Genomic DNA, 24,016 nt, shown 5'->3' on the forward strand with positions numbered 1-24,016 from the left:
TGCCTGGGGTACATGTGTTTTCTCCATAGTCGAGGCTGCTTGACTGTTTGGAGAGGAAAGTCTTAGGCATTCGTTTGGCTACTTCGTGGGTTATTTTTTTTTTTTTTGGTTTTTCGAGACAGGGTTTCTCTGTGTAGTCGTGGCTGTCCTGGAACTCACTCTGGAGCCCAGGCTGGCCTCGAACTCAGAAATCCGCCTGCCTCTGCCTCCCAAGTGCTGGGATTAAAGGCGTGCGCCACCACGCCCGGCCCGGTGGGTTATTTTTTATTCCACCCTTTCCCATCTATTTGTTTCTTCCCTTTCAACTACCTGACACTAGGCATGAGAGAAAGAAGGATAGGAGAGAGAAAGAGAGAAAGAGAGAAAGAGAGAGAGAGAGAGAGAGAGAGAGAGAGAGAGAGAGAGAGAGAGAAAGAAGAAGAAGAAGGAGGAGGAGGAGGAAGAAGAAGAAAAGGAAGAAGAAGGAGGAGGAGAAGGAGAAGGAGGAGAAGGAGGAGGAGGAGAAGACGAGAGATATCCTCAAATAAAGTCAGGGGTAGGAAAGGGAGTGATGACATCATTAGGCTACTTCCTGCTGATTAGGGGACAAAGAGTTCCTTGGGGCAAATTTGAGCTTTGCCATTAGGATATCGAATTTCTTATTTTTGTCTCTTCATACACTACAACTTGACAAACAGCAACCAACAACATTCAACCACCAACCAGCCAACCAGTCCCTTCTATCAGGGTCTAGCATTTACATATATACTCTGAAAATACCCAGAATTCCAAATGTCACACATTTGCAGAACCTATCTGCAGCTGGCAAAATCATGCTCCTGCTAGAGCATGAGGCAAATCAGAGTCAGCTGTTGTGGACAATCTGAGGCAGCCCCACATCCCACACCTGGAATTGAAATGAAAACACATTCTTATAATATTGCTGTGTCTTAAAAAGAATTTGTTTTTATTTTTCGTGCAATGGTGTCTGCATGTATGTCTGTGAAGGTGTCAGATCACATAGTTACAGATAGTTGGATGATGGGAATTGAACCTGAGTCCTCTGGAAGAATAGTCAGTGCTCTTACCCACTGAGCTATCTCTCTAGCACCCATATTACTGTGTTTGTAAAAGAAACCAAAATTCTCACCATAGAAAGTTGTCATTACAGAAGGTAGTACCACAGCCAGACATGATGTCTCCTTCAGTTCTTGAGAGGCTGAGTCAGGAAGATTAAGAGTTTCAGGCCGCCGGGCGTGGTGGCGCAAGCCTTTAATCCCAGCACTCGGGAGGCAGAGGCAGGCGGATTTCTGAGTTCGAGGCCAGTCTGGTCTACAAAGTGAGTTCCAGGACAGCCAGGGCTATACAGAGAAACCCTGTCTCGAAAAACCAAAAAAAAAGAGTTTCAGGTCAACCTGGGCTACATAACAATACACACATTTCAAAACACTAAAAGCTGAGGCTAGGTGTGGTGACTCAAGGCCTATAATCCCAGTTTCTAAGGAGGCTGAAGCAGGAAAATCACAGAATGAGGCTCATCTGAGCTACATGTTAAGCCAGGGCCAACATGTGAGACTTAGAGAGACAGTGTCTCAAAATAAAAAGGGGGTAGGGATATAGTCAGTAGTAGAGAACTTGCCTGAATTCAGTCTTCAGTAGTACTTGGCTGGGAAGCATAAAGGGGTTATAAAAGGTGTATTATTGGGCATATAATATATAGAAGTACAGAGTATATTTTAATGACAGCACAAAGAACAAAGCCAAGATTCATATTTGGAGTCTTTTTTTTTTCTGTCTCTGAGTTACAAGTGTGACCTCTTTCAGAATGTGCCCTTTGATTTAGAGCAGCCTTTTCAGGTGATAGGCCACTGGTGTCTAACTTAGTTGAGGTTCTAGGATTCTAAGAATCCAAGAGGCAGGGGATTTTCAAGGTGATGACTTCAGTGCACCACCTATAGAAAGATAGCAGGTCAACCCCACTCCTTTCAAACATATGTGGGATGTCCTTCTTCATATTGTTAACAGCTAAAACCCTAAATATCCCCCAAACCCAACTTATCTCCTTCCAGGGACCTTATCAGGATTTGCGTCTCTAGTGGACAAAGGTGAGCTCATCAGCCTTTTACAGGAGACCAACTTGCTGAGGTTCACTGAGCAGACAGGGAATCTTGCTTTTCCCTACCCTACTTCCAGAGAGCCCAGCCTAGAACCTGGCTTCCAGGGACTGCCCTGACTGTGCACAGGAAAGGCCAGAGTACAGAACCTGGAGTCTTAATGACTTGAGCCTGAATGTATGACTATCTGGTCCAATCAGGAGAGAAGTGAGGTGTTTCTACTACTCATCTCTAATTTTCAGGTGACCTCAACCTGGAACAGTTTAGATACAGACTTTAGAGATGCCAGACATGTATTTTTCCCCTTTCCTCCTCCTCCTCCTCCTCTTCCTCCTCCTCTTCCTCTTTCTCCTCTTCCACTACTATCACCTCTTCTTCATCCTCTTCCTCCTCCTCCTTCCCCTGACCCCCCTCATCTTTTTTCTCTTCTCTTCCTTCTTTTTGAGACGAGTCACTATAGGCTCACAGAGATCCCTTTGCCACTGCCTCCTAAGTTCTGGGAATAAAGGCATGTGCCACCACATCTGGCTTCCAGGACACATTCAAGGATCACCTGCTCTCCCTGCCAATATTTCTTCTTCCCACAATGTTGGCACCTCTGTCAATTCATGCTTAATCCAAGACCAGGTATGCCTGGCAAACCATGAATGGGTCAGGTATAGCCTAAGGAGGCAGGGACAGAATCTTTGAAGCTGGAAAAGAGTAGCCTGGCCATATTATGATCTGAGGGTTCGCAGAGGAACATGGATGCCCTGACTGGGCTGTGCCTATGCGTTCTATGGGTCACATTTCCAAGTTCCTGGGACAGGGGCAACTCCTTGGAATTTCTTCTATAGAAGGTGGTCTTGAGAAAGGTTGGACACTAACTCCTGTGCCCTAGACCGAGGATGGTATTGACTCTGGCCACCCATCACATGATCTCTGCTGCTTTGAGCCTACTCTGGGGGTTGTCTGGTTTCCCAGGAGGAGTCAGAAGCCAGATGATATTTGCACATCCAAGAGGAAGTAGGGTATGTTTTAGTGTTCTCTCTCTTGTGTCTCACATTGTTTGGGGGGCTGACTGGAGCCTAAGGATCAGGATGAAGGAAATCTGTATGCTAATTCTCCTTGGTTGTTCTCTGACCCTTCTGCATCAGAAAACCTAATTAATGGTGCTGAGGCTTTGGAAAAAACACTGCACACACTGCTCTATCCTGGGGCTACAGAGCAGGAGTCCAGGGAACACACCAGTGCTTGAGTGACAGAGGTAATGGTCCTTGTCATTTCCCATAAGGCCACTATCTGAGGTCATTGCCCCATAAAACACCTCTCTGGCCCTCCCCCGCTGGCCTGCTGCTTCCTACAGTCACAGATGCCTATTTAATTTAGATTCCGCAAACACCAACTCCAGTGGCAAGAGAGCTTCCCTTCGGAGGGCACATTATGGAGTCAGAGGCCAGTAAGCCTCCAAATAAAAATCCTGGCTCTGTTCACACACCATGGGGCTGTAAGAAAGTCACTTCTCCTCTCTGAGTCTCAGTTTTTAATTCCTATGTATAGAGGACAAATCAGAAGTCTGGGAGAAGAGACAGATGTTAGCAAGCCTGGGCTCTTAATAACTATGTTTTTGGGGTCCTGGGCATTGTCCTCAGGATCAAGGAATGTTGTTGATCTTCAGCCAACTCATGCGGATCTTGTCTGCTGGACCTGGGATCTAAGGACCTTGAAAAAATGGAGCAGACTACATACTGTCTGATACTGTTACTTTAGTTTCAGTGTGCTTTTATATGCAAATGTAACAAAAGATGCAACGATCCAAAGATGATTGTTTAAGTTCAGACAAACATGACCAGAAAAATATGTAAATAAATGCCAGTAAGCACACGTGAAATATTAACAGAGTAGCTCTTTCCAAGAGATCAGTTCTCAGAACAGACCATTGATATACAATTGCCTGGCACATACTAGAGATTACATGTGGGAAAGCATGAAATCAAGGCAGAAGGCCATATCCAGATTCAGAGTACATTGAGGAAATTGGGTTCTATAGCTATGTTCTGACATCCAGCAAGAATAAGTGTGTCTTAGGAGTTGAAAGTAAAGGTTTATCCAAGAACAATCCAGGGAACAAAATGTACCAGGTCGAAGGTCCTTTGCCTTATCTCCTGGAGCCTCTCTCAGTTCCCCAAGGCATTGTTCAACATGCCTCATTCTTTTGACCAAGTTCCAACAGTGGGCAGCTTAGAACCTTATGAGGGGGCAATACCACTTGAGTAGAGGATCCAAAGGGCAAGGGAAACCCAAGGCCTAAGAGATAGAGGATTGGTGGGAAGGGAGACCTGTGAGCCAGGGCAAGGAAGAGGAAGGAGATTGGTGTTATCTTCAAGAAGTAGGATTAATGTCCCGTTCAGAGCCTCGTCTTGTCCTTGTTGTGGTCCTAGGAACTAGATAAAGTGGTTCAGAAATGAGTGTAGAGATGGTAAGTAGCAGGTTAAAATGCCAAGGTGGGTGAACAAGGGGGCTACAATCCAATAGGGAAGGAGATTGTACAACAGTGACAGCTCCAGTCCCCCAAGAAGAGCAGAGACTCCTATAGATCAATCAGCCATTCAGAGCATCATTATGGGCATCTTTGGGCTGCTAAAAACTCCAAATTATTTCTTGGTAGAAGACACCCATTCTACTAGCATGCTAAAATTGTGATGACTCTAATTGACCCAGTTCAGTAATCATTAACTGGAAATGAGAGATCCCTGGAATTTGTGCCCGTACAGAGGACAGTGAATATTTGCCGAGCTTTTGCTGGGTGCTGATCTAAGTGCTTTATGGATGATCATCTTTCAAATGCTCATGGAAGACGGTATGGGAACTACATCACATTACAAGTGGAACAAATGAGAAACTATAAAGACCACAAAGAATTTGCCTAAGTATTAAGCAGAGGACTTGTTGACCTACACTGCAAAAAAACTCGAACAACAACAACAACAAAAACAAGCTAGTCATTTGTTGGGGTGAGGTTGCTGGGGGAAGAAGCAGGTGGAGTTTGAGGCCAGCCTAGTCTACAGAGTAAGTTCTAGGGCAACCATGGCCATACAGAGAGACCCTGTCTCAACTACATACAAACAAACAAACAAACAAACAAAACAAAAAACCCAAACAAACAACTGTTGTGTTTATAAAAAGATAGAGAGACAAGGCATATGTTTTGGTTTCAAGCTTCCCCCAGCCTTGAGCAAGCTAAACAGACCTTGAGTGCTTGCCACAATTGGTTTTAACATCTAGGCAGAGTCCTTAGACCACACAGCATCTGTAATTTCCTACAGGAGCTTTGAGGAACTGACTGCCCTCTGAACTTGCTTTGCAACATAATCCAGCTGAAACAAAGGATGGGTCTATGGGCTCTCCCTATATAAACACAGTGCTGAATATTAAACTTTGAGTCTTGATCAGAACCTTTGTCTTGGCTCTATCCTTTTCTCACACCTAGTCCTTTTCATTTCCAGCCCTCCTTTCAGGTAACCCTGTTCATCCATGGTTGCTGGATGGCTGCAGTTGGTGTCCGAAGGAGGGGACTGAAAATGGGGGTTGGGGGGACCCACTGAGAAATGCTGTCTTGGGTGGAGCTGCACAGAAGATGGAAGAAAAGTAACAGTATCCTGCATGGTAAGCAACAAACAGCATTGATGCTAGCACTAGTTATAAAGTTTATTTTTTGGAGGCTGTTATAGTATGTGCATTAAGAGGATACAGCAAGGCTGAACAGGTGTTGACCGGATGCTGACAGCCCAATGGGACAGGAGAATTCTATATAGGCATTTGTCCATAGCCAAGAGCTACATAAGGAGAGATCAGCAGGGTTTTAAAAAAACAATGCTAGAAAAGTTCTCAGCTGTTGTTTTTACAAAACAATAGAGAGAGAAGGAATATATTTTGGTGGAGGTGTAGTCAGGTATGGGGGAATGGGATTTATGCTGTCCATGGTTACCAGAAGTAGGAATGATAAATATACAAAGGAGATGAGAGAGAGAGAGAGAGAGAGAGAGAGAGAGAGAGAGAGAGAGAGAGAGAGAGAGAGAGAGAGAGAGAGCTGGGATGAATTAGCAAAAGAGAAGGAAAATGCATATAAGTTATTTCAGAGCTCTCCTAGAGACAGGAGGAAATTGAGAGACATCCTACTTCCTCTCTGGCTCCTACTGAAGATATCCTTCATTCAGGTTATGCAGCAGACCCTCTGGGTCCCTTGTCTGTGTTGAACGGGTCTCTGGGTGCAGATGGGCAAGGAGTTGGCAGGTGACAGACCAACACGCGAGATTGTGTAGAATCTGAATGTGTTGTCACAAAGTGAACACCAGTCTTATATAGTACAGAAAATAAAAGGGGTCAGAAGTCACAGCAGGCAAAGTACATTGAAGTTACCTGACACAAAACAAAGGAATGACTTCAAAAGGATTTACAGGAACCAGGTAAATGTTTACAGTAAAGAAAATGCAGTCCTGCCTAGGGTCAGCTTAGTGACAGGTAAGGATTTCACATTCTAGTGCTATTCCTTTGAGCCTTGTGAAGGCTAGCACCAGGGGGTTCTGCTGATGCAATACCACCACCACCCCTATTTCCTAGGCCTTAGTAAATTCTTATATGAGTGTAACTTTTAAGTATCTGGAGAATCTCCATTTGTCAGAAGAATTCACCAACTTGCTTCTAATATGCAATGTAGCCTGTACTGAAGATTTCTATCTCAGTGGGATTCCCTGGCTCTATTATGGTATTCCCTTGTTTGGGTAAGATTTGCTACTGTCCTTAGTAAATACTTTGCAGACCAGCTCTGAGCTGCTGGCTCTGTCTTTTGTAATGCTTAATTAGTTACTGAATAGGTAACTTCCTTACTGCATTCTTACAGGATTCCAAGCTTCTGGAACCTTGGAACACTGGAGGGAGACTTAACTCTATCAGAATTTAATCTTAAAAAGCACTTATAATAAAATAATACTAAAAGAGAGCACGTGGATCCACACACCAGACTAACATGGGAATAGGGTATGAGTATATGGGTTAATGAGAACGCCAAAACTCCAGGAGGTGAGTTTCCTTGAAACTCTTTGCCTCATGAGAGGCTTCTAGGCTTCTCAGCCTATCAAGCAGACTTCACTGGAGGGTGTGGCAAGGTTATATCTAGGTCCCTTTGGGACAGCAAGTTCTCTTCCCTCTCTGTCTATTGTCTGTCATTGGTGAACGAATCTGTCCATGTGCATCAATTTATGTCTGTTTTTGTTTCATTGTTTGAGTGATTGTTGTTCTGTGTTTCATGTTGAAAAGAAAAATGGGTAAAATTTTATCTGCTGGTTGTCTACCCCTTGATTTTGTTTAACTTTTTTTTTTTTTTTTTTTTTTGGTTCTTTGGTTTTTTTTGAGACAGGGTTTCTCTGTATAGCCCTGGCTGTCCTGGAACTCACTTTGTAGACCAGGCCGGCCTCGAACTCAGAAATCCACCTTCCTCTGCCTCCCGAGTGCTGGGATTAAAGGCATGCGCCACCACGCCCGGTGTTTAACTTGTTTAAAAGGAGTTCTGAATGGCATGAAGCAAGTAAGAGAACTGCCCACGATGAATGCTCAGGCTGGTAAATCAAATTGGGATATTAACATACTTCTAGGAGAGGGTCAATATAAAGGCAATGCTAATCATATTGGGCTACCTGCAGGAGTGTACTCACGAATTGCAATGGCTGCCCGCCATTGGAATAGATTACCCACTAAAGGGGATCTCAGTGGGAATTTACCTGGAATCAAACAAGCTCCTGATGAACCTTTCCAGGAATTTGTGGGTAGAGTGCTAAAAGCAGCTGGAAGAATTTTTGGAGTCCCTCAAGCAGGAGTTTCTTTTGTTATACAATTGGATTATGAGAAGGCAATGCAGCTTGTGGTGCAGCCATGAAGCCATACAAAGCACAGACAGACTTATCTGGATACATTTTTCTTTGTGCAGACATCTGACCCTCATACAATCAGTGTCTGGCTATGGCTGCTGCCTTACAAAGGGACTACTGTGCAAGTAATGCTTTCACAGAAATGAGGGAATAAAGGATGCTTTAAATGTGGAGGTTTGGGTCGTTTTAAAAATGATTGTCCCGGGAACAGAGGAATGAGCGGACAATCAGGTCGCACCCCAGGAACTTGTCCTCGGTGCAGTTGATGCTGTCAAGTCAGGGAAATCCATTCCTGAGTTTATCAGAGCAACCCCAGGAAGTGCAGGATTGGACCTCTGTTCCACCACTCATGCAGTACTGACCCCAGACTTGCTTTGTGGCCTAAAATACAATCTTCTATTCTTTTATTCTTATTCTTATTCTTATTCTTATTCTTATTCTTATTCTTATTCTTATTCTTATTCTTATTCTTATTCTTATTCTTATTCTTACTCTTATTCTTTTATTTTAAAAGATTTATTTATTATTACATCTAAGTATATATTGGCTATTAGCCCTCTATCAAATGCAGGTTTGGTAAAGCTATTTTCCAAATCTGTTGGTTGCCGTTTTGTCCTATTGACAGTGCCTTACAGAAGCTTTGCAATTTTATGAGGTCCCATTTGTCAATTCTTGATCTTAGAGCATAAGCCATTGGTGTTCTGTTCAGGAATTTTTACCCTGTGTCCATATGTTTGAGACTACCCCCCCCCCCTTTTTCTTCTATTAGAGTCAGTGTATCTGGTTTTATGTGGAGGTCCTTGATGCACTTGGATTTGAGCTTTGTACAGGGAGATAAGAATGGATGGATTTGCATTCTTCTACACGTTGACTGCCAGTTGAACCAACACCATGTGTTGAAAATGCTTCTTTTATCCACTGGGTGGTTTTAGCTCCTTTGTCAAAAATCAAGTGACCACAGGTGTGTGTGCGTGTTTATTTCTGGGTCTTCAATACTATTCTATTGATCTTCCTGTCTGTTACTGTACCCATACCATGCAGTCTTTATCACTATTGCTCTGTAGTACAACTTGAAGTCAGAGTTGCTTATTCCCCAAGAAGTTCTTTAATTGTTGAGAGAATAGTCTTCGCTATACTGTGCTTTTTGTTATTCCAAATGAATTGAGAATTGCTCTTTCTAAGTCTATGAAGAATTGAGTTGGAATTTTGATGGGGATTGCACTGAATCTGTAGATTACTTTTGGCAAGATGGCCATTTTTACTATATTAATCCTGCCAGTCCTGCATGGAAGATCTTTCCATCTTCTGAGGTATTCTTTGATTTCTTTCTTCAGAGACTTGAAGTTCTTGTCATACAGATCTTTCACTTGTTTGGTTAGAGTCACACCAAGATACTTTGTATTGTTTGTGACTATTGTGAAGGGTGTCATTTCCCTAATTTCTTTCTCAGCCTGTTTATCCTTTGAGTATAGGAAGGCTACTGATTTGTTTGAGTTAATTTTATATCCGGCCACTTTGCTGAAGTTGTTTATCAGCTGTAAGAGTTCTCTGATGGAGTTTTTGGGGTGATTTAAGTATAGTATCACATCATCTACAAATATTGATATTTTGACTTCTTCCTTTCCAATTTGTATCCCATTCACCTTCTTTTGTTGTTTAATTGTTCTAGCTAGAACTTCAAGTACTATATTGAATATAGGAATTGAGAGGGCAGCCTTGTCTCTTCCCTGATTTTAGTTTGTTTCAAGTTTCTCTTCATTCAGTTTGATGTTGGCTACTGTTTTGCTGTATATTGCTTTTACTATGTTTAGGTATGGACCTTGAATTCCTGATCTTTCCAAGACTTTTAACATGAAGGGAGCCAGGCGTGGTGGCGCACGCCTTTAATCCCAGCACTCGGGAGGCAGAGGCAGACGGATTTCTGAGTTCGAGGCCAGCCTGGTCTACAAAGTGAGTGCCAGGACAGCCAGGGCTACACAGAGAAACCCTGTCTCGAAAAACCAAAAAAAAAAAAAAAAAAAAAAAAAAAAAAAAAAAACCCAAAAAAACATGAAGGGATGTTGAATTTTTTCAAATGTTTTTTGAGCATCTAATAAAATGATCATGTAGTTTTTTTCTTTGAGTTTGTTTATGTAATGGATTACACTGATGGATTTCCATATATTAAACCATCCCTGCATCCCTGGGATGAAGCCTATTTGATCATGATAAATGATCATTTTGATGTGTTCTTGGATTTAGTTTTCGAGAATTTTATTGAATATTTTTGCATCGATATTCATAAAGGAAATTGGTCTGAAGTTCTCTTTGTTTATTGGGTCTTTGTGAGGTTTTGGTAACAGTGTAACTGTGACTTCATAGAATTAGTTGGGTAGTGTTCCTTCTGTTTCTATTTTGTGGAATAGTTTGAAGAGTATTGCTGTTAGGTCTTCTTGGGAGGTCTGATAGAATTCTGAACTAAACCCACCTGGTCCTAGACTTTTTTTGGTTTGGAGACTTTTAATGATTGCTTCTATTTCTTGAGGGATTTTGGGACTGTCTAGATAGTTTATCTGATCCTGATTTAACTTTGGTATTTGGTATCTGTCTAGAAATTTTTGTCCATTTCATCCAGATTTTCCAGTTGTGTTGAGTATAGGCTCTTGTAGTAAGATCTGATTAGGTTTTTGGAATTTCCTCAGTTTCTGTTGTTATAGCTCCTTTTTCATTTCTGTTTTTTTTTTTTTTTCTTTTTGTTTTTTTTGAGACAGGGTTTCTCTGTGTAGCCCCGGCTGTCCTGGAACTCACTCCGTAGACCAGGCTGGCCTCAAACTCAGAAATCCACCTGCCTCTGTGTGTGCCACCATGCCCAGTGTTTCCTTTTTCATTTCTGATTTTACTAATTTGTATACTGTCTATGTGCCCTCTGGGTAGTCTGGCTAAGGATTTATCTATCCTGTCCATTTTCTCAAATAACCAGCTCCTGGTTTGGTTGATTCTTTGTATAGTTCTTTTTGTTTCCACTTGGTTGATTTCAGCCTTGAGTTTGATTATTTCCTGCTGTCTACTCCTCTTGGGTGTATTTGCTTCTTTTTGATCTAGATCTTTCAGTTGTGCTGTTAAGCTGCTACTGCTTAGAATCTCTCTGGAGTCTTCTTGCTCTTAAGTTCAAGATCTGATCACAATCAAGTCCCCTTCCCCTGCCCCCACCCCATAATCTAATCTCAGTCTGTTTATATGGAAGTACATTTCCTCAGAATCTGTGCCATCTGCCAAGAACCCCCTCTTTCTCTTGCTTCTTACTTCTTTTATACTCTGTCCTGCCCATTTGAGTAACCTCTGCTTATCTTTTAGGTCTTGGCTTAGATGGCCCTATTTCCTTGCCTTGAAGTCAGGCATGGCCTATTTCTCACAGTTCCTTGTAGTGCCAGAAACACATACTGGGCCCCATTTCGTAGATGTCAGGCTGTCTATCAGGTTATGGGTCAACCTTCTTTGGTAGAAGGAGGGGTTGGAGAACAAGAAGCCTTGGAAGTTTGTTCTAAAAGGAACAGATAGTCATAGGAAAGTTTTGAATGTGCGCGCGTGTGTGTGTGTGTGTGTGTGTGTGTGTGTGTGTGTGTGTGTGTGTAAGGGCTCAGAGCCTGTCTTTGTGTCTCCCCTTGCTCAAAGTGACTCCCTGGGGCATACCTGCACAGTTACAAATACTTTTCATGAAGGCATCAGCAGCCAGGATACAGTCTGACAGAAAAGCTATGTATAGGACTGGAGTTCACAGATTGAGATATTGGAGACAAGATAAGATATTAAGAAGTTGATCAAAATTCAGATTTATTTTGAATGTGTGCTGGGTCTTGAGTAGTCCCTCTTGCATGCTAAACAGATGTCCTATCAATGGGGGTACCCCTTCCTCAGCCTCAAAATTCAAATGTTTTAAGGGAATGATACACTGCTTCTTAAAAAGGATACAGGTCTACTCTGCTGTGGGTCAATGGGCTATACACAGATGTCCTAGTCTCCAGTCCAGCAGAGGTCTGAACCCTGGTAGAATCTGGTGGTGATAGCTCACCTACATGGGACAGTAGGTGTTTCCTCATGTCTCCTGGACTCAAGGCTCCTATTTAAGTTGCCACTCCCCACAGCCCCCCACAGGAGAAGCTGTGTCTAGTAGTCACATAGACAGTGTCCCAATCTTCTGACCTTCAGGCTAGACTTTTCCCAGTTACCTAGCAACGGTAAGATAACAGACCACCATAAGAGGGGCTGTTTGGCCCCACCTCACTCTCTCCTCATCCTCTCCTCACTCTCTCTCTCTCTTACTCTTTAGCTTTTCTTCTCTCTCTCCTTTTCCTCCTTTTCTCCTCTTGGCCATGGCCTCTCTCTCTTTCTCTCTCTCTCTCTCTCTCTCTCTCTCTCTCTCTCTCTCTCTCTCTCTCTCTCACCTTCTCTCTTTCTCCTTGCCTTTCTACAATAAAGTTCTAAAACCATAGACTGTCTCTGTTCATCAAGGCCCACTCTGCTTGGACGATGAGATAGGCTTTCCTCTAATGAGCCGTTTCTAATCTCCCAATGGAAGGCCTTCCTTGCTCCAGCCACAGACCGGACTAAGGACTCTTGCTTGCGTGGGAACCTTTCTCCCTCTGCCCTCTCTCCTGTAACTCCAGGGTGAGGGTGTCGCCCCGGGGCCCCTGGTATGGGGGGGGCTGCCCCTTGTCCACCCCCACCCCACCCCTGCTGACTGTCCCCCCCCCCCCGGCCCCCGCTGAGTGGGGTCAGTGGCTTAGATGCCTACCTGGGGCTGAGTGGAAAGCATTTGGCAGCCCTCCCATGTCCGCCAGCCTAGAGCATAGGAGGAACTCTGGCTAGATGTGGGCTCTCACCCTCCCCTCCTCACCCAACCCCCTTGCCCCACACTGCAAACTTGTGGCCTGAGTGGATGCTGTAGAGTCTGTGCTAACTGCTGAACCAGTCACCAAACACTAATCATGACACCTACACTACAGTGTCCTGGTGGGTCCCATGGGGGCCATGCAAGGCTTTGCTGTGGTTGCTCTCTGCTACTGAGAGGTGAGGGAGGGGCTCCTGTCCTTTGTCTATAAGCCTGGAGGCCAGGCCCTGAAGGTAAAGACTGTTATCTGGTGAGGGTGATCTTGCTGGATTCTGTTCTGCTTTGTGTGAAAGCAAAGACCAATCAGCAGAGTGAAGGTCCTGGCTAGCAATAAGGTTTATTATAATCTAGAGATCCCTGTGTCATAATATTTCCACGTCACCAGAACTCTGCATTTGGAGGTCAACTTCCTGGCCATGGTGGACATCCATGGGGGATGGATCATTATTTTGTTGCCTGAAGGGTTTAGGTTCAAATCTAGATTCCACGGATCCACCAGTCATAGATTCTGTCTGTCACTCCTTGCCTCTAGGTCCTGCCTTATCTTTCTTCTATAGTCTGCTTTTATTTTCAAAGACCTTCTGTAAGAAAGACAAAGACTCAGACATGGACAGTGTGAGCTCGTGGTAGACCAGGTTCTAATGGATGCATGCAGCTTAGAGAAGGCAGAGGAGGTTTCTCAAGAGAACAGACCTCTGAAAAGCTTTATTAATGTGCTGGACCTTGCCATACAGCAAGAGTTCAAGTCACTTTAGGAAGAAACAGGAGTATGTTCAATGATCAAGAAGTAGAAACCAGATTGGTAAAATTCTGTAGTCGACCATACTGGTCTTGCGGGGGCCGATGATTTAAGAAACTTGGGCTCACAGCAGTGTGGTCCAGGCTAAAGTCTGAACAGAAACAGAAGGAAGTTGTAGTTGCCCTGCTTGGATGCCACTATTCTTGGGTTGTCCCAGTCAGGAAGGTCCAGGTAGGTCTGGTCTCAGAGCTCCTCTGGAACTTTCCTGCTTCTCTGCTCTCGGTGCCATTCTTGAATTTTTCTGGGCAGTGTCTCTGTCCAGAACTGTAGCCGACCCTTCTTTAGCTTCACCCCAGTCCATGGTTCTAGACCAATCTCCAAGTATTGTTCTAACTGGTTTAATTGGGGCCAAGGAGGCAGCCCCTTGCCATTGGGGTTCCTGAGTGGGAGGAATGAAGGAAAACCAAAGGTTGGTTCTATGCCCTGGGTAGATGCAGATAGGCCCAAAGCCTGCCCTGTGTAACCTACTTACCCTGTGTGTGCAAACTGACTCCATTGGGCCATCATGGTCAGGCTCAGCTGCTTCTCTTCCTCTGTGGCCTCTGGAAAGGCTGATAGGAGGAACAAATCTGGTTCAGAGCCAGGTGAGGCTTGGACCATGCCCAAAGGTATCGGGTGCTGACTGGAGACATCTGTTCCCCAAAGATCATCTTGGAACATGGCAACCTAGGGATGTTCTTACCCAGGAGGGAACTCTCATCAGTGAGGAAAGGACCTCCAAAAACAAAGGAATTCTCACACGCATGGTCAGCCTTCACCCAGGCTGGCTTGAACTTTGCAAAAGAACTGGGTGTATGCTGGAACTCGTACAAGAAAACAGGGCACCCAGCATCTACAGAGAAGGCAGGATTCATGTCAGGCGCCCACAATTCAATCAGGCCATCTGGCACACAAGCTTGTAGTGGCATACATCTTCATCTGAAGAGTGGTACAGACTGGAGATGGATGGCAAGCATTCCTGGAATTGCTTGGTGGATGTTGTTGCTTTTTAACGACAAAATCTCATACATCCCAGGCAGTCCTTGAACTTCCTATATAGCCAAAGATGACTTTAAACTCCTGATTCTACTGTCTCCACTTCCTAAGTGCTGGCATGAACATTACCACAGCTGGCCTGACTGTGGTTATCATTTGTTTTTGTACTCAGGATGATCTTTAGAGCAGCAGTTTCCCAACCTCTGTGCCAAGTCCCCTTTGGGGTCACATATCAGATATCATGCACATCCATTATTTATATTACAATTTATAATAGTAGCAAAATACAGTTTAGAAGTAGCAACCAAATAATTTTATGGTTGGGGGGAAAGATAGTCACTACCCCATGATGAGCTGTATTTAAGGGTCACAGCATTAACAGTGGTCACACCACTGCTTTTGATTAACATTCCCTATGTTCCCACTTTACAAATGATGATAGTGAGGCCCAGAGAGGACCTCTGCATCTTGCCTGAAGTTACAAGTTTAGGAATTTGGACATATTATAGAGCAGTGTCAGGTTCATTGGAAGCACTGAATTGCCTGCCAGCTGAATAAATCTCAGAGACAAAGTTAGTAATAAGCCTGCTGATTGACCTTTGATAAGTCACTTTAACTCTGTCAATTTCTGTTTCATCTGCATGGTATCCTGTGCGAAGTACCACAGGCTTCTGTGGGCTTGAAGGTTGCTCTAGAGTGTAGGATGTAAAGCATCAGAGGGACTCTGTACCTATTGATAGCTATATCACCTGTGATGCTACAGGGAAGGCAGGGAAGGTGGCAAGGGCTGGCTTACCTTGAAGGTATTTTGAGAAGTTCAAGGTAGGAATGATAAACGAGATATCACCCAGCAATTCCTGGAAGGCATACCTTGTAGCTGATTCATCTGAGCCATTGTCTAGGTATTCATCTATGACAGTGGGCATGATCTCAGGGGGCACTTCCTGTAGCGAGAGGTCAGATCACACAGCTTTTGCAGACCTGGCACAGATTCCCATACCCTTCACCATAGATTCTTTCACATCCTGGGGCTCATGCCCCAGGGGGTAGGTATCCATCTCCCTGCCTCCCTGGGTGTTTTATTAATAGATTGTGTCAAGGTAGGAGAAGCGCAGTGTAGCCCTGTGGCCACTGTTTGGCTATAGAACCTTAAGCAGGTGTTTGAATTGCAGTGAAAGTCAGTTTCTACCTTGTAAGTTTTTGGGAAGCATATGTGAAGTCTACAGCACAAAGAGTCGTAATTAACCAGGAAGAAGCAGTGAATGGGGGGACCACACAATTCCAGAGAGCAGCAATGAGGTTGGATGACAGAGAGGGCTCTGGGGTTTCCAAATAAGAGGACACACACAGATGCTCTCTGGGTATCTGGGCAGCATTTTGCATGCAGTGTCCACTCTCTCTAGGAGATGTCAGGTGAGCAGGAAGCATCATCTCCATTTGCTGTGGGCTCAGAGGGATTTGGAGAGCTGGACAAATGCTCAGGGCTGAGATCTATACTTTTCCTGCCTCAGCTTCCTGAACGCTGGGATGATGTCCAACACTCACCACTCCTGGTCTCTTTATTTTTAATGGAATTAAGACTTTGGTGAGGAGATTTAATGGCCAGTGAGCAGAATTGAGAGTGGATCAGAAACTGCTATACTAGGTGCCCAGCAACCCCCATACTTCCTCTTCCCTTACCATAATGGCCAAGAAGGGCCGTGAAATCTTCAACAGGTCTTCCCGGCTCAGATGTTCCAACTTATCCAGGATATTCAAGGACTTTGGAGATTGGATAGCTCAATCACTCTCCTTCACCTTCAGGCTTGAGGAAGAGGACGTTCCTAGGCCAGTGTGCACAAACTCATGATAGAGCCATAGGTTGTTAAATCCACAATGGAGAGACAACTGATTGCTGACAATGGAGGTGCCTAGGATAGTGGCATTGCATACAGGTGTCAGAGGCTAACCCCAGTGCCACCAGGGAGGATAATATTTATTCAATCCCTCTCTTCTTCTTTTGTATTTGTGTGTATGTGTTTGTGTGCACATATGTGTGTGCTTATGTGCACATATATGTGTGTTTCTTGCAATTGTGTGTGTTTGTGTGTGTATGTATCTAGCACCGTGCCTGAGGTTTTCATAGTATGCTAGGGATGGAGCTCAAGTCCTCCATGGTTCACCTCAGAACCTCACAGGCTCTGGTTAAAAGCAGCAGATATTGCCTGGTATGTTGGCTTGTATAATCCTAGCACTTGAGAAGCAGAGTTGGGAGGATGGCCTCAAGTTTGAAGCCAGCCTGTGCTACACAGTGAGTTTTAAGGTAGCTTGACCACTGAACAAGACCCTGCTTTAAAATAAGAAACAAAAAAAGATCTCAGGCAACTAAATAAATGTTGACTTGAGACCCTCCTACCTCTGCTATCTGAGTGAACAACAGGAGTGTATGGTGCCTGGCTTAGATGACATAACTTAGCACCTGACTTCTGAGTCCTTGAGTTCAAATGCCAGTTCTACCACTTACTGGGTTCATGACAGCTTCTTGAACTTCTTGAGTCTCAGTTTTCTAATGTGTGAATGATACATGGCAATGACCTGCCTCCTAGAATCATCATGGGACTGAGTTCATGTATGTCCACATCCTGGCTCAGAGAAGCTGATTTCTATAATGGACTGATGTTCAACGGGGAAGTGTCAACAAAAGGAATTCTGTCTGTCTGTCTGTCTGTCTGTCTGTCTGTCTGTCTGTCTGCCTGTCTGATTCTTTCTGTCCCTCTCTGTCTCTGTATCTCTGTCTCTTTCTCTCTCTTTTTCTTTCCTTCTTTCTTTATTGAAACGTTTTTTGACAGATGCAGTCACTAGAACAGAACACTGTGAGCTCCAGCGGCCCATACTAGCGGCTGCTCAGACTACCAAGTGAAGAAACACTATGAGCCCCATCTTCTGTGAAAGGCTTCAGCCCCTGAAAACAATTGACAGGCTCAGGGGCAGACTTGCTGGCAGAGTCCTTGGTTGGCAAGCCAGAGGACCTGTGTTTGGTCTTCAGCATTATGGGAGGGTGAGAAAAGTTTCTCTGAAGAAGGGTTGACAAGCAAAAATATCAGATGAAGTAAGGTGACCAGGAATACAGCACAGAAGAGTCACTCTTACAGGCTCTGTGTACCCAGACTGGATTAGAAGACCCAGGGGCTTAATGCTGCCTGAAACCTGGGAATCTTAGCCTCTCAGGCACAGGGTCACACACCTCAGTTGAGTAGAGCAGGGTCTATTAACCATTCACCACCACGAATGCACTGTGGGTTAGCACTTTCTAGAAGATCAACTTGGCAAAAGCTGGATCTTCAACACAGGAACATTTGCTTGGTGAAAAGGAAGTTTAGTAGCTTTGACCTTCAGCTTTCTCACCTACCAAAATGGGAATGACCTGAGTGTTCAGGCCATGGATGTTGTGGTGTGATGCAGGGAAGGCCATTCAGGCAGGGTCTTGAAGAGCACATGTGCGAAAGGTCACTCACTTTGAGTAGAAGCCAGCCAAACTCATGGTGACTCCCAAAAGATAGGGCACAGTGGGGAATTGCTGGTCTGCTAGGAGCTTCTCCGGCCTTTGTGGGAAGAAGGAGTCATTGACTGTGTAGGAAATGTTCACGTTTTTCTGCAGGAAAGAGCAAGACAGATGTCTACTGATTCCATAGGAACTAAACAGGGTAGTTCTGAGCCACTGCCACCATCCCCCAACAGAAGGCATACCTGCTTGATAAGGTCCTTTCCTTCCTTCTGCAGCAAACACTGGACCAGCTCAGCTGGGGATGCAGAGCCACAGGCCACAGAGTTGGCAAAGTTCTGGGGACAGTCAGAAGAACATTGCCTCTCAGACACACATCGTTCACTTCCCACTCTACTGCTCCCTGTACTGAGCTGTGATGCCACTGTCTGGGTCCAAGGCTACCTGGAGAGACCTGCTACCAACCCAAGAGGCTGATCCCTTTCCAGTGTTCCCTTCTATGACCTTTTACAGTTCAGTAATAGCTTGAGGCACTCAGAAGACCATGCAGGGTCACGTCTGGCCGGGAATGGAAGGGGTGCTGAGTCTGGAGCAGGGCTAAGAGGCAGGAGGAATGGCTTCCAGAGAGACAGATGAGGTTTGGAACTTGTGGTAAGGAAGCTCTCTCCTCCATGGTGAGGTGAGGAGTAGGCTGTTGCTTTTGGGTAGATGTGAAGCAATGTGTACCACTGAGGTTTCTGAGTTATCCCTCAAACCCAGTGTTAAGATACCCAGCTCACTCCTCCATCACAGCTGGGGCCTGGGACCAGCAGCTGGTAAATGATAGGTTTATCCTGTCTTCACTTACTCCAAAGCACCCCAAGGTAACACTATCCCATCAGTGTCTCCAGAGCTTACTGTTTGGTTTCAGACCCAGACAGGGAGACTGAGGTGCATATTTTACATATCAAAGACATGACCTCCAAAATCTCCCAGAGTCCCTCAGTCCATACCAGGAATGACTCGGTCCCAACCCTAAAATTTCCAACCCAGGGGCTAGGCTGACCTTCTCCCATAGGCTCCTCCCTATAAACTTCAACCATTTTGGTCTCTCCTCCTTGTCTTCTTTCTCTTCAAGCACACCCAATCTTTCTGTCTCTTACTTCCCCCTACCTCAGCCCCGCCCTCAATCCTTGAACCCAAGAGGAGCGTCCCAATCTGCCTTTAATGTAAGGGAGTCTGGCTTGGATTATCTCATTTACCAGTGAAGAAATAACCTATCACTTACCTTCACCATCTCCTTGGCCTTTGACCTCCAGGTTTGCCCCCTCCATTGCATCTTCCACTCATTGTGGCTTAGTTTTGTTTCCCTGCTTCTTCTAGCCCTTTGGATCCCACCCTAACTCCCTCCCAGGCATGGTCTGTCAGCTCCCTACACTACCTTCCAGTCCTTTAGTTCATTCACTTCCTGCTTGTTCCCTATCTGATGGCTTTACTGCTTCTGTGCCCCATCCCTGTCCTATTATGCGTGAAGCTTTTGACTCACAGTTCCTATTGGGGATTGCTTGGTGACTTCTGGCTACCCCTCAAAAGGGGACCGAACTCTTAGGTAACAGAGTAGCTGGGAATATAGGAATCCCTTGGGGAATGGGGGGATCTCCAAAAATACCCCCAGAGAAGAACCAGAGATAACCTGTTCAGGGGTGGCCTCCTCTAGAAAGCCTTGTCTGACTGCCTACCTCCTGGACTGCACTAGTCAATTGTCTCTGAGACTATCCATGACTCCCTGTGTTACTCCTTCCTCTCCACACCTGACCCAAAGGTTAGCACAGGGTGGGCCGTGGAGTGAAAGGAAAGACAGACCTGAGCTTCAGGCCATGGTTTCATGTCTTCCATCATAATGGTGGTGACAATCCCACTCTGGGATATGGCTCTGTGGAAGAGCCCAGCAGACATTGGAGACAGGAACTGGGAACAACAGAGGGGCAGATGTTAGGAGGCAGAGGAGCACGGAGGTCTGAGGCCATAGAAGCCCTCCCAGATATAACCTCGACTGCTAGTTCTCTGTGGTCACTCACCAGGGATGAGACAATAATGCCTCCAGCAGAGTTACCGAAGATAGTGACACAGTTGGGATCTCCCCCAAAGGGGGCTATGTTCCCCTGGATCCAGCGAAGAGCAGCCACCACATCCAGGAAGCCCCTGTTGCCTGGCATGTGCTTGTCTCCAGTGCTAGGGACAGGGAGTGGCACTGTTTGGCTTAAGATAGCTTCCCAGACATATTTTTTCTTACACTCTGCGCATTTGCTTTGAGTCAGTCATCAGGGCACTGGGCACTTCTCCTCTTCCCAGTCCTTGCTTGCCCGTGAGTCACCTGTTTTCCTAGTATGTGTTGTAGGTAGATGTAGCAGGATAGCCAGTCAGAGCTGGCTCTTAGATGGTGAAGATGGCTTTTTTGTCCTCATTCTTTGCTAGGACTCTAGCCCCAGTTAGAGACAACACCCTTTGTTCAAATTCAACATTCATGTTTGGTTTTTTAATTTTTTTTTAAAGATTTATTTATTTATTTATATGTAAGTACACTGTAGCTGTCTTCAGATGCACCAGAAGAGGGCATCAGATTATCATTACGGATGATAATGTGGTTGCTGGGATTTTGGTTGTGAGCCACCATGTGGTTGCTGGGATTTGAACTCAGGACCTTTGGAAGAGCAGTCAGTTCCCTTACCCACTGAGCCATCTCGCCAGCTCCTCATGTTTGGTTTTAATTTGGCCCCATTCTATCATGGAGAGCTGGCATATTCTCTCTCTCTGTCTCTCTGTCTCTTCCCTTCCCCCCTCTCTTTCTCTCTCCCTCTCCCTCCCTCCCTCCCTTCCTTCCTCCCTCCCTCCCTCCCTCCCCCTCTTTTCTTCCCTCACTTTCTCCCCCTCCCTTCCTCTTGTGTTTTTGTTTCCATCTGTGTGTGTTTGTGTGTATGCACATGCTGTGTGCTGTGTGTTATGTGTGTGGAGTGCATGTACATATGAATATCTGTCGAGTGTGGAGATCAGGAATCAACTAAGCATCTTGCTTAAGTGTTTTGCCTCTTGGTTTTTGGAACTGGGCCTACTTAGTGCTGAGATGCACAGACATGTACAGCCACACCCAGCTTTTACATAAATGTTGGGGACCCAATTCAGGTCCTCATGTTTGTATGGCAAGCAAACATTATTGTCTGAGCCACTTCCCCAAGCCCTCTACCCTCACATTCTCATGAGAAAGCCTTCCTCAGGGCTGCAACGTCCTTTTCCAGGATGGTCATCTCACCTAAGGAAGCCAAAGATCCCAAGGCGATACTGGACAGTGACAACTACCACATTCCCGTAGGCAGCCAGGGCTGATCCATCCTGAGATGTGGAGGAGCCAACCAGCAGAGAGCCCCCATGGATCCATACCATGACCTAGAGAAATGGCTTAGAATCAGTGGCCCCAGCTTGTTGGACTCCAGCCACCCCCCTTGTAGCCCAGGGTATTATAAGGACTTCTGAAGTGTTTAAGAAACAGGGGTGTAGAAGGTCATTTGTCATGGTCGAGTTGGATGGGGTCCTCTGGACTATATACCGGCCTTTTGTCCCCTGCAGTGATCTCAGTGGGGCTGTAGATGTTGAGGGTCAGGCAGTCCTCAGAAATGGGGAAGATTTTAATCTTTTCATTGAGGCCAAATCTGCTGTTGATCATTTTCTCTACATCTTGAAGGCACCTGCAGCCAAGGGGAAATTTCAGGGCCAGCCCTGAGCTCCACATACCCTGGCATCCAGAGACTGCCACTACCCTGCACACTTGCCCACTTACTGCAGCGGTACTCACATTGGGGGATTGATGCTAGCATCTCTCACACCTTCCCAGGGCTGTGGTGGGAGTGGAGCTGAGAACCGAAGAGGTCCCAGTGGTGCTTGAACAAAGGGGATGCCCAGGAAGACATTTACCATGAGGTCTGTATCCTTCACACCCACCTGCCGGCCCCGAACACGACCCAGGGGCGTATCCACTTCAGGCTGAATGACTTTGGTTCCTGAGACAGGGAGAGAAGGGCCATTGGGTGGTGAGTCTACTGCCTACATGAAGGGATGGGGGAAATAATGGACTTTTAAAATGAAGGAAGACTTGCTCCTCCAGTGTCTATTTGTTGGGTTCTACTCTGAATACTCTCCACCCAGCATTATGGCTAGGCTCTCCAGCAAGTGGCTACCTTCATGATTATTATCCCGAGCTTTTGTCCCCACCAGCAAGAACATGCTCAGGACAACTGGAATCTTCTGTGGCAAAAGCTTTATTGCTTACTTCTTCAGGAGGCAGAGGAGAAGAGAGAGAGAATGGCGAAACCCCGTCCCTTTTATGGAGGATTGTCCTCCACCTCGGACGTGTCGCTCCCTGATTGGCTGCAGCCCATCGACCGGAGTTGTCGTCATGGGGAAGGCAGAGCACATGGAGTGGAAAACTACCCCGGCACATGCGCAGCTTGCTTGTTTACTACTTAGAACACAGGGTGTAAGCGCCATCTTGTAATGGCGAATGTGAGGGCGGCTCCCCACAGATTATTATTTTTTTGTTTTTGAGACAAGTTCAGCCTGGCCTTTAAAGTGTTGGATAGAGGAGACTGGCCTTTAACCCCTGATTCTCCTGCCTCTACCTGCTCAGTGTGAGGATTATAAGTGTGTGGCTAGCATGCATGGCTCCTCTCTCCATGATTGTCCCTGACTTCCTCTTCCTTATTTTGTGTCCCAATCTCTAGTCTGAATCAAACTTATTCCCAGCTTGAACCTCAGTTACTCACATGTTAACTAAGGGGTGATAGTCACTCAGTTTGCTTAGCCTGCATTGCTTATTTTTGCCCACTTGTGAAAGCAAGAAGATGAAGATGAAGTAGAGGAGGAGGAGAAAAGAAGAAGAAGGGGAAGGGGATGGGAAGGGGAAGGGGAAGGGGAAGGGAAAGGGGAAGGGGAAGGGGAGAAGGAAGAGGAGGGGGAGGAGGAGGAGGAGGAGGAGAAGGAGGAGGAGGAATAAGAAGAGGAAGAGGAAGAGGAAGAGGAAGAGGAAGAAGAAGAAGAAGAAGAAGAAGAAGAAGAAGAAGAAGAAGAAGAAGAAGAAGAAGGAGTCTCACCCAGTTTTCCACTACTTGTTCTGTCATCTGGTGGCTCCCCTGTATGGCCTCATGGGGCTATTTGTATCCCAAATTTTTCAGGGATCTATAAGTAGGCTTCCTTTGTGACACTCTTGTTTGATTTACCATAACTGATTAAAACAGTAAAACATAAAAGTAAGAGTGAGGATACAGCTTAGTGTTGGAGCTTGTTTCATATGTTAAGTCCTCGAGTTCAGTCTCTAATAAATAAATAAAAAGATCATACAGATAATAATAACCCTGCCCAGTCGGGATATACCACGCCTGCACTCTTCTATTTTGGGCAGCTTCCCAGAGAAGGCTGTTCACTCTTACTGCCTCACTCCAGTCCCCCCTTCCTCAGGTTTCCCACGGAGCTGGAAGACCCACTTCACTGGTTCAGGGAGTATGTCTTACCAGTGACTGTGGTAACAAATGCCTGGAGCAGACAGACCATCCAGACTTGGACACTGGACCCAGCTGGTATCATTGTCCTCATATTTGTCATAATGGACTGTGGACGAAGCTGTGGAAAGCTGGAGAGGACTTGCCTTTTATAGTACCTCTTATCTTGTGAAAATTAACTTGGTCTGCCCTGATTGGTTGGAGGCCAGCTCTGGAATTGTGTATTCTACGCTCTGCCTGCTCTCAGAGCAGGACCAGCAGAGTCTCCTGGAGAGGTCTGACGATTTAACACCCTCACCCCACCCACTACCCCCACTCCCACCGCCACCACCCCTCCTCTGTGGATGATTCTACTCTTGCCTGGCATGGTTTG

At 45.5% G+C, this 24,016-nt stretch overlaps 1 protein-coding gene across 1 annotated transcript; it reads right to left on the bottom strand.

The window, feature by feature from the left end:
• Positions 1–13,534: 13,534 nt before the first annotated feature.
• LOC110306229 (carboxylesterase 3B-like) lies at positions 13,535–23,752 on the bottom strand. Its single transcript, XM_085843646.1, is given in 14 exon segments — positions 13,535–14,041; positions 14,135–14,213; positions 14,345–14,494; positions 15,434–15,581; positions 16,318–16,398; positions 18,132–18,160; positions 18,163–18,268; positions 18,364–18,456; positions 19,961–20,065; positions 20,176–20,329; positions 21,405–21,538; positions 21,699–21,837; positions 21,945–22,149; positions 23,656–23,752. Coding segments are annotated over 14 exon segments (1,710 nt in total). The 5' UTR covers positions 23,747–23,752; the 3' UTR covers positions 13,535–13,845.
• Positions 23,753–24,016: the final 264 nt, after the last annotated feature.

Source organism: Mus caroli, unplaced genomic scaffold, assembly GCF_978045245.1.
Source record: "Mus caroli unplaced genomic scaffold, Mus_caroli_1 scaffold_10, whole genome shotgun sequence".
NCBI lineage: Eukaryota > Metazoa > Chordata > Mammalia > Rodentia > Muridae > Mus > Mus caroli.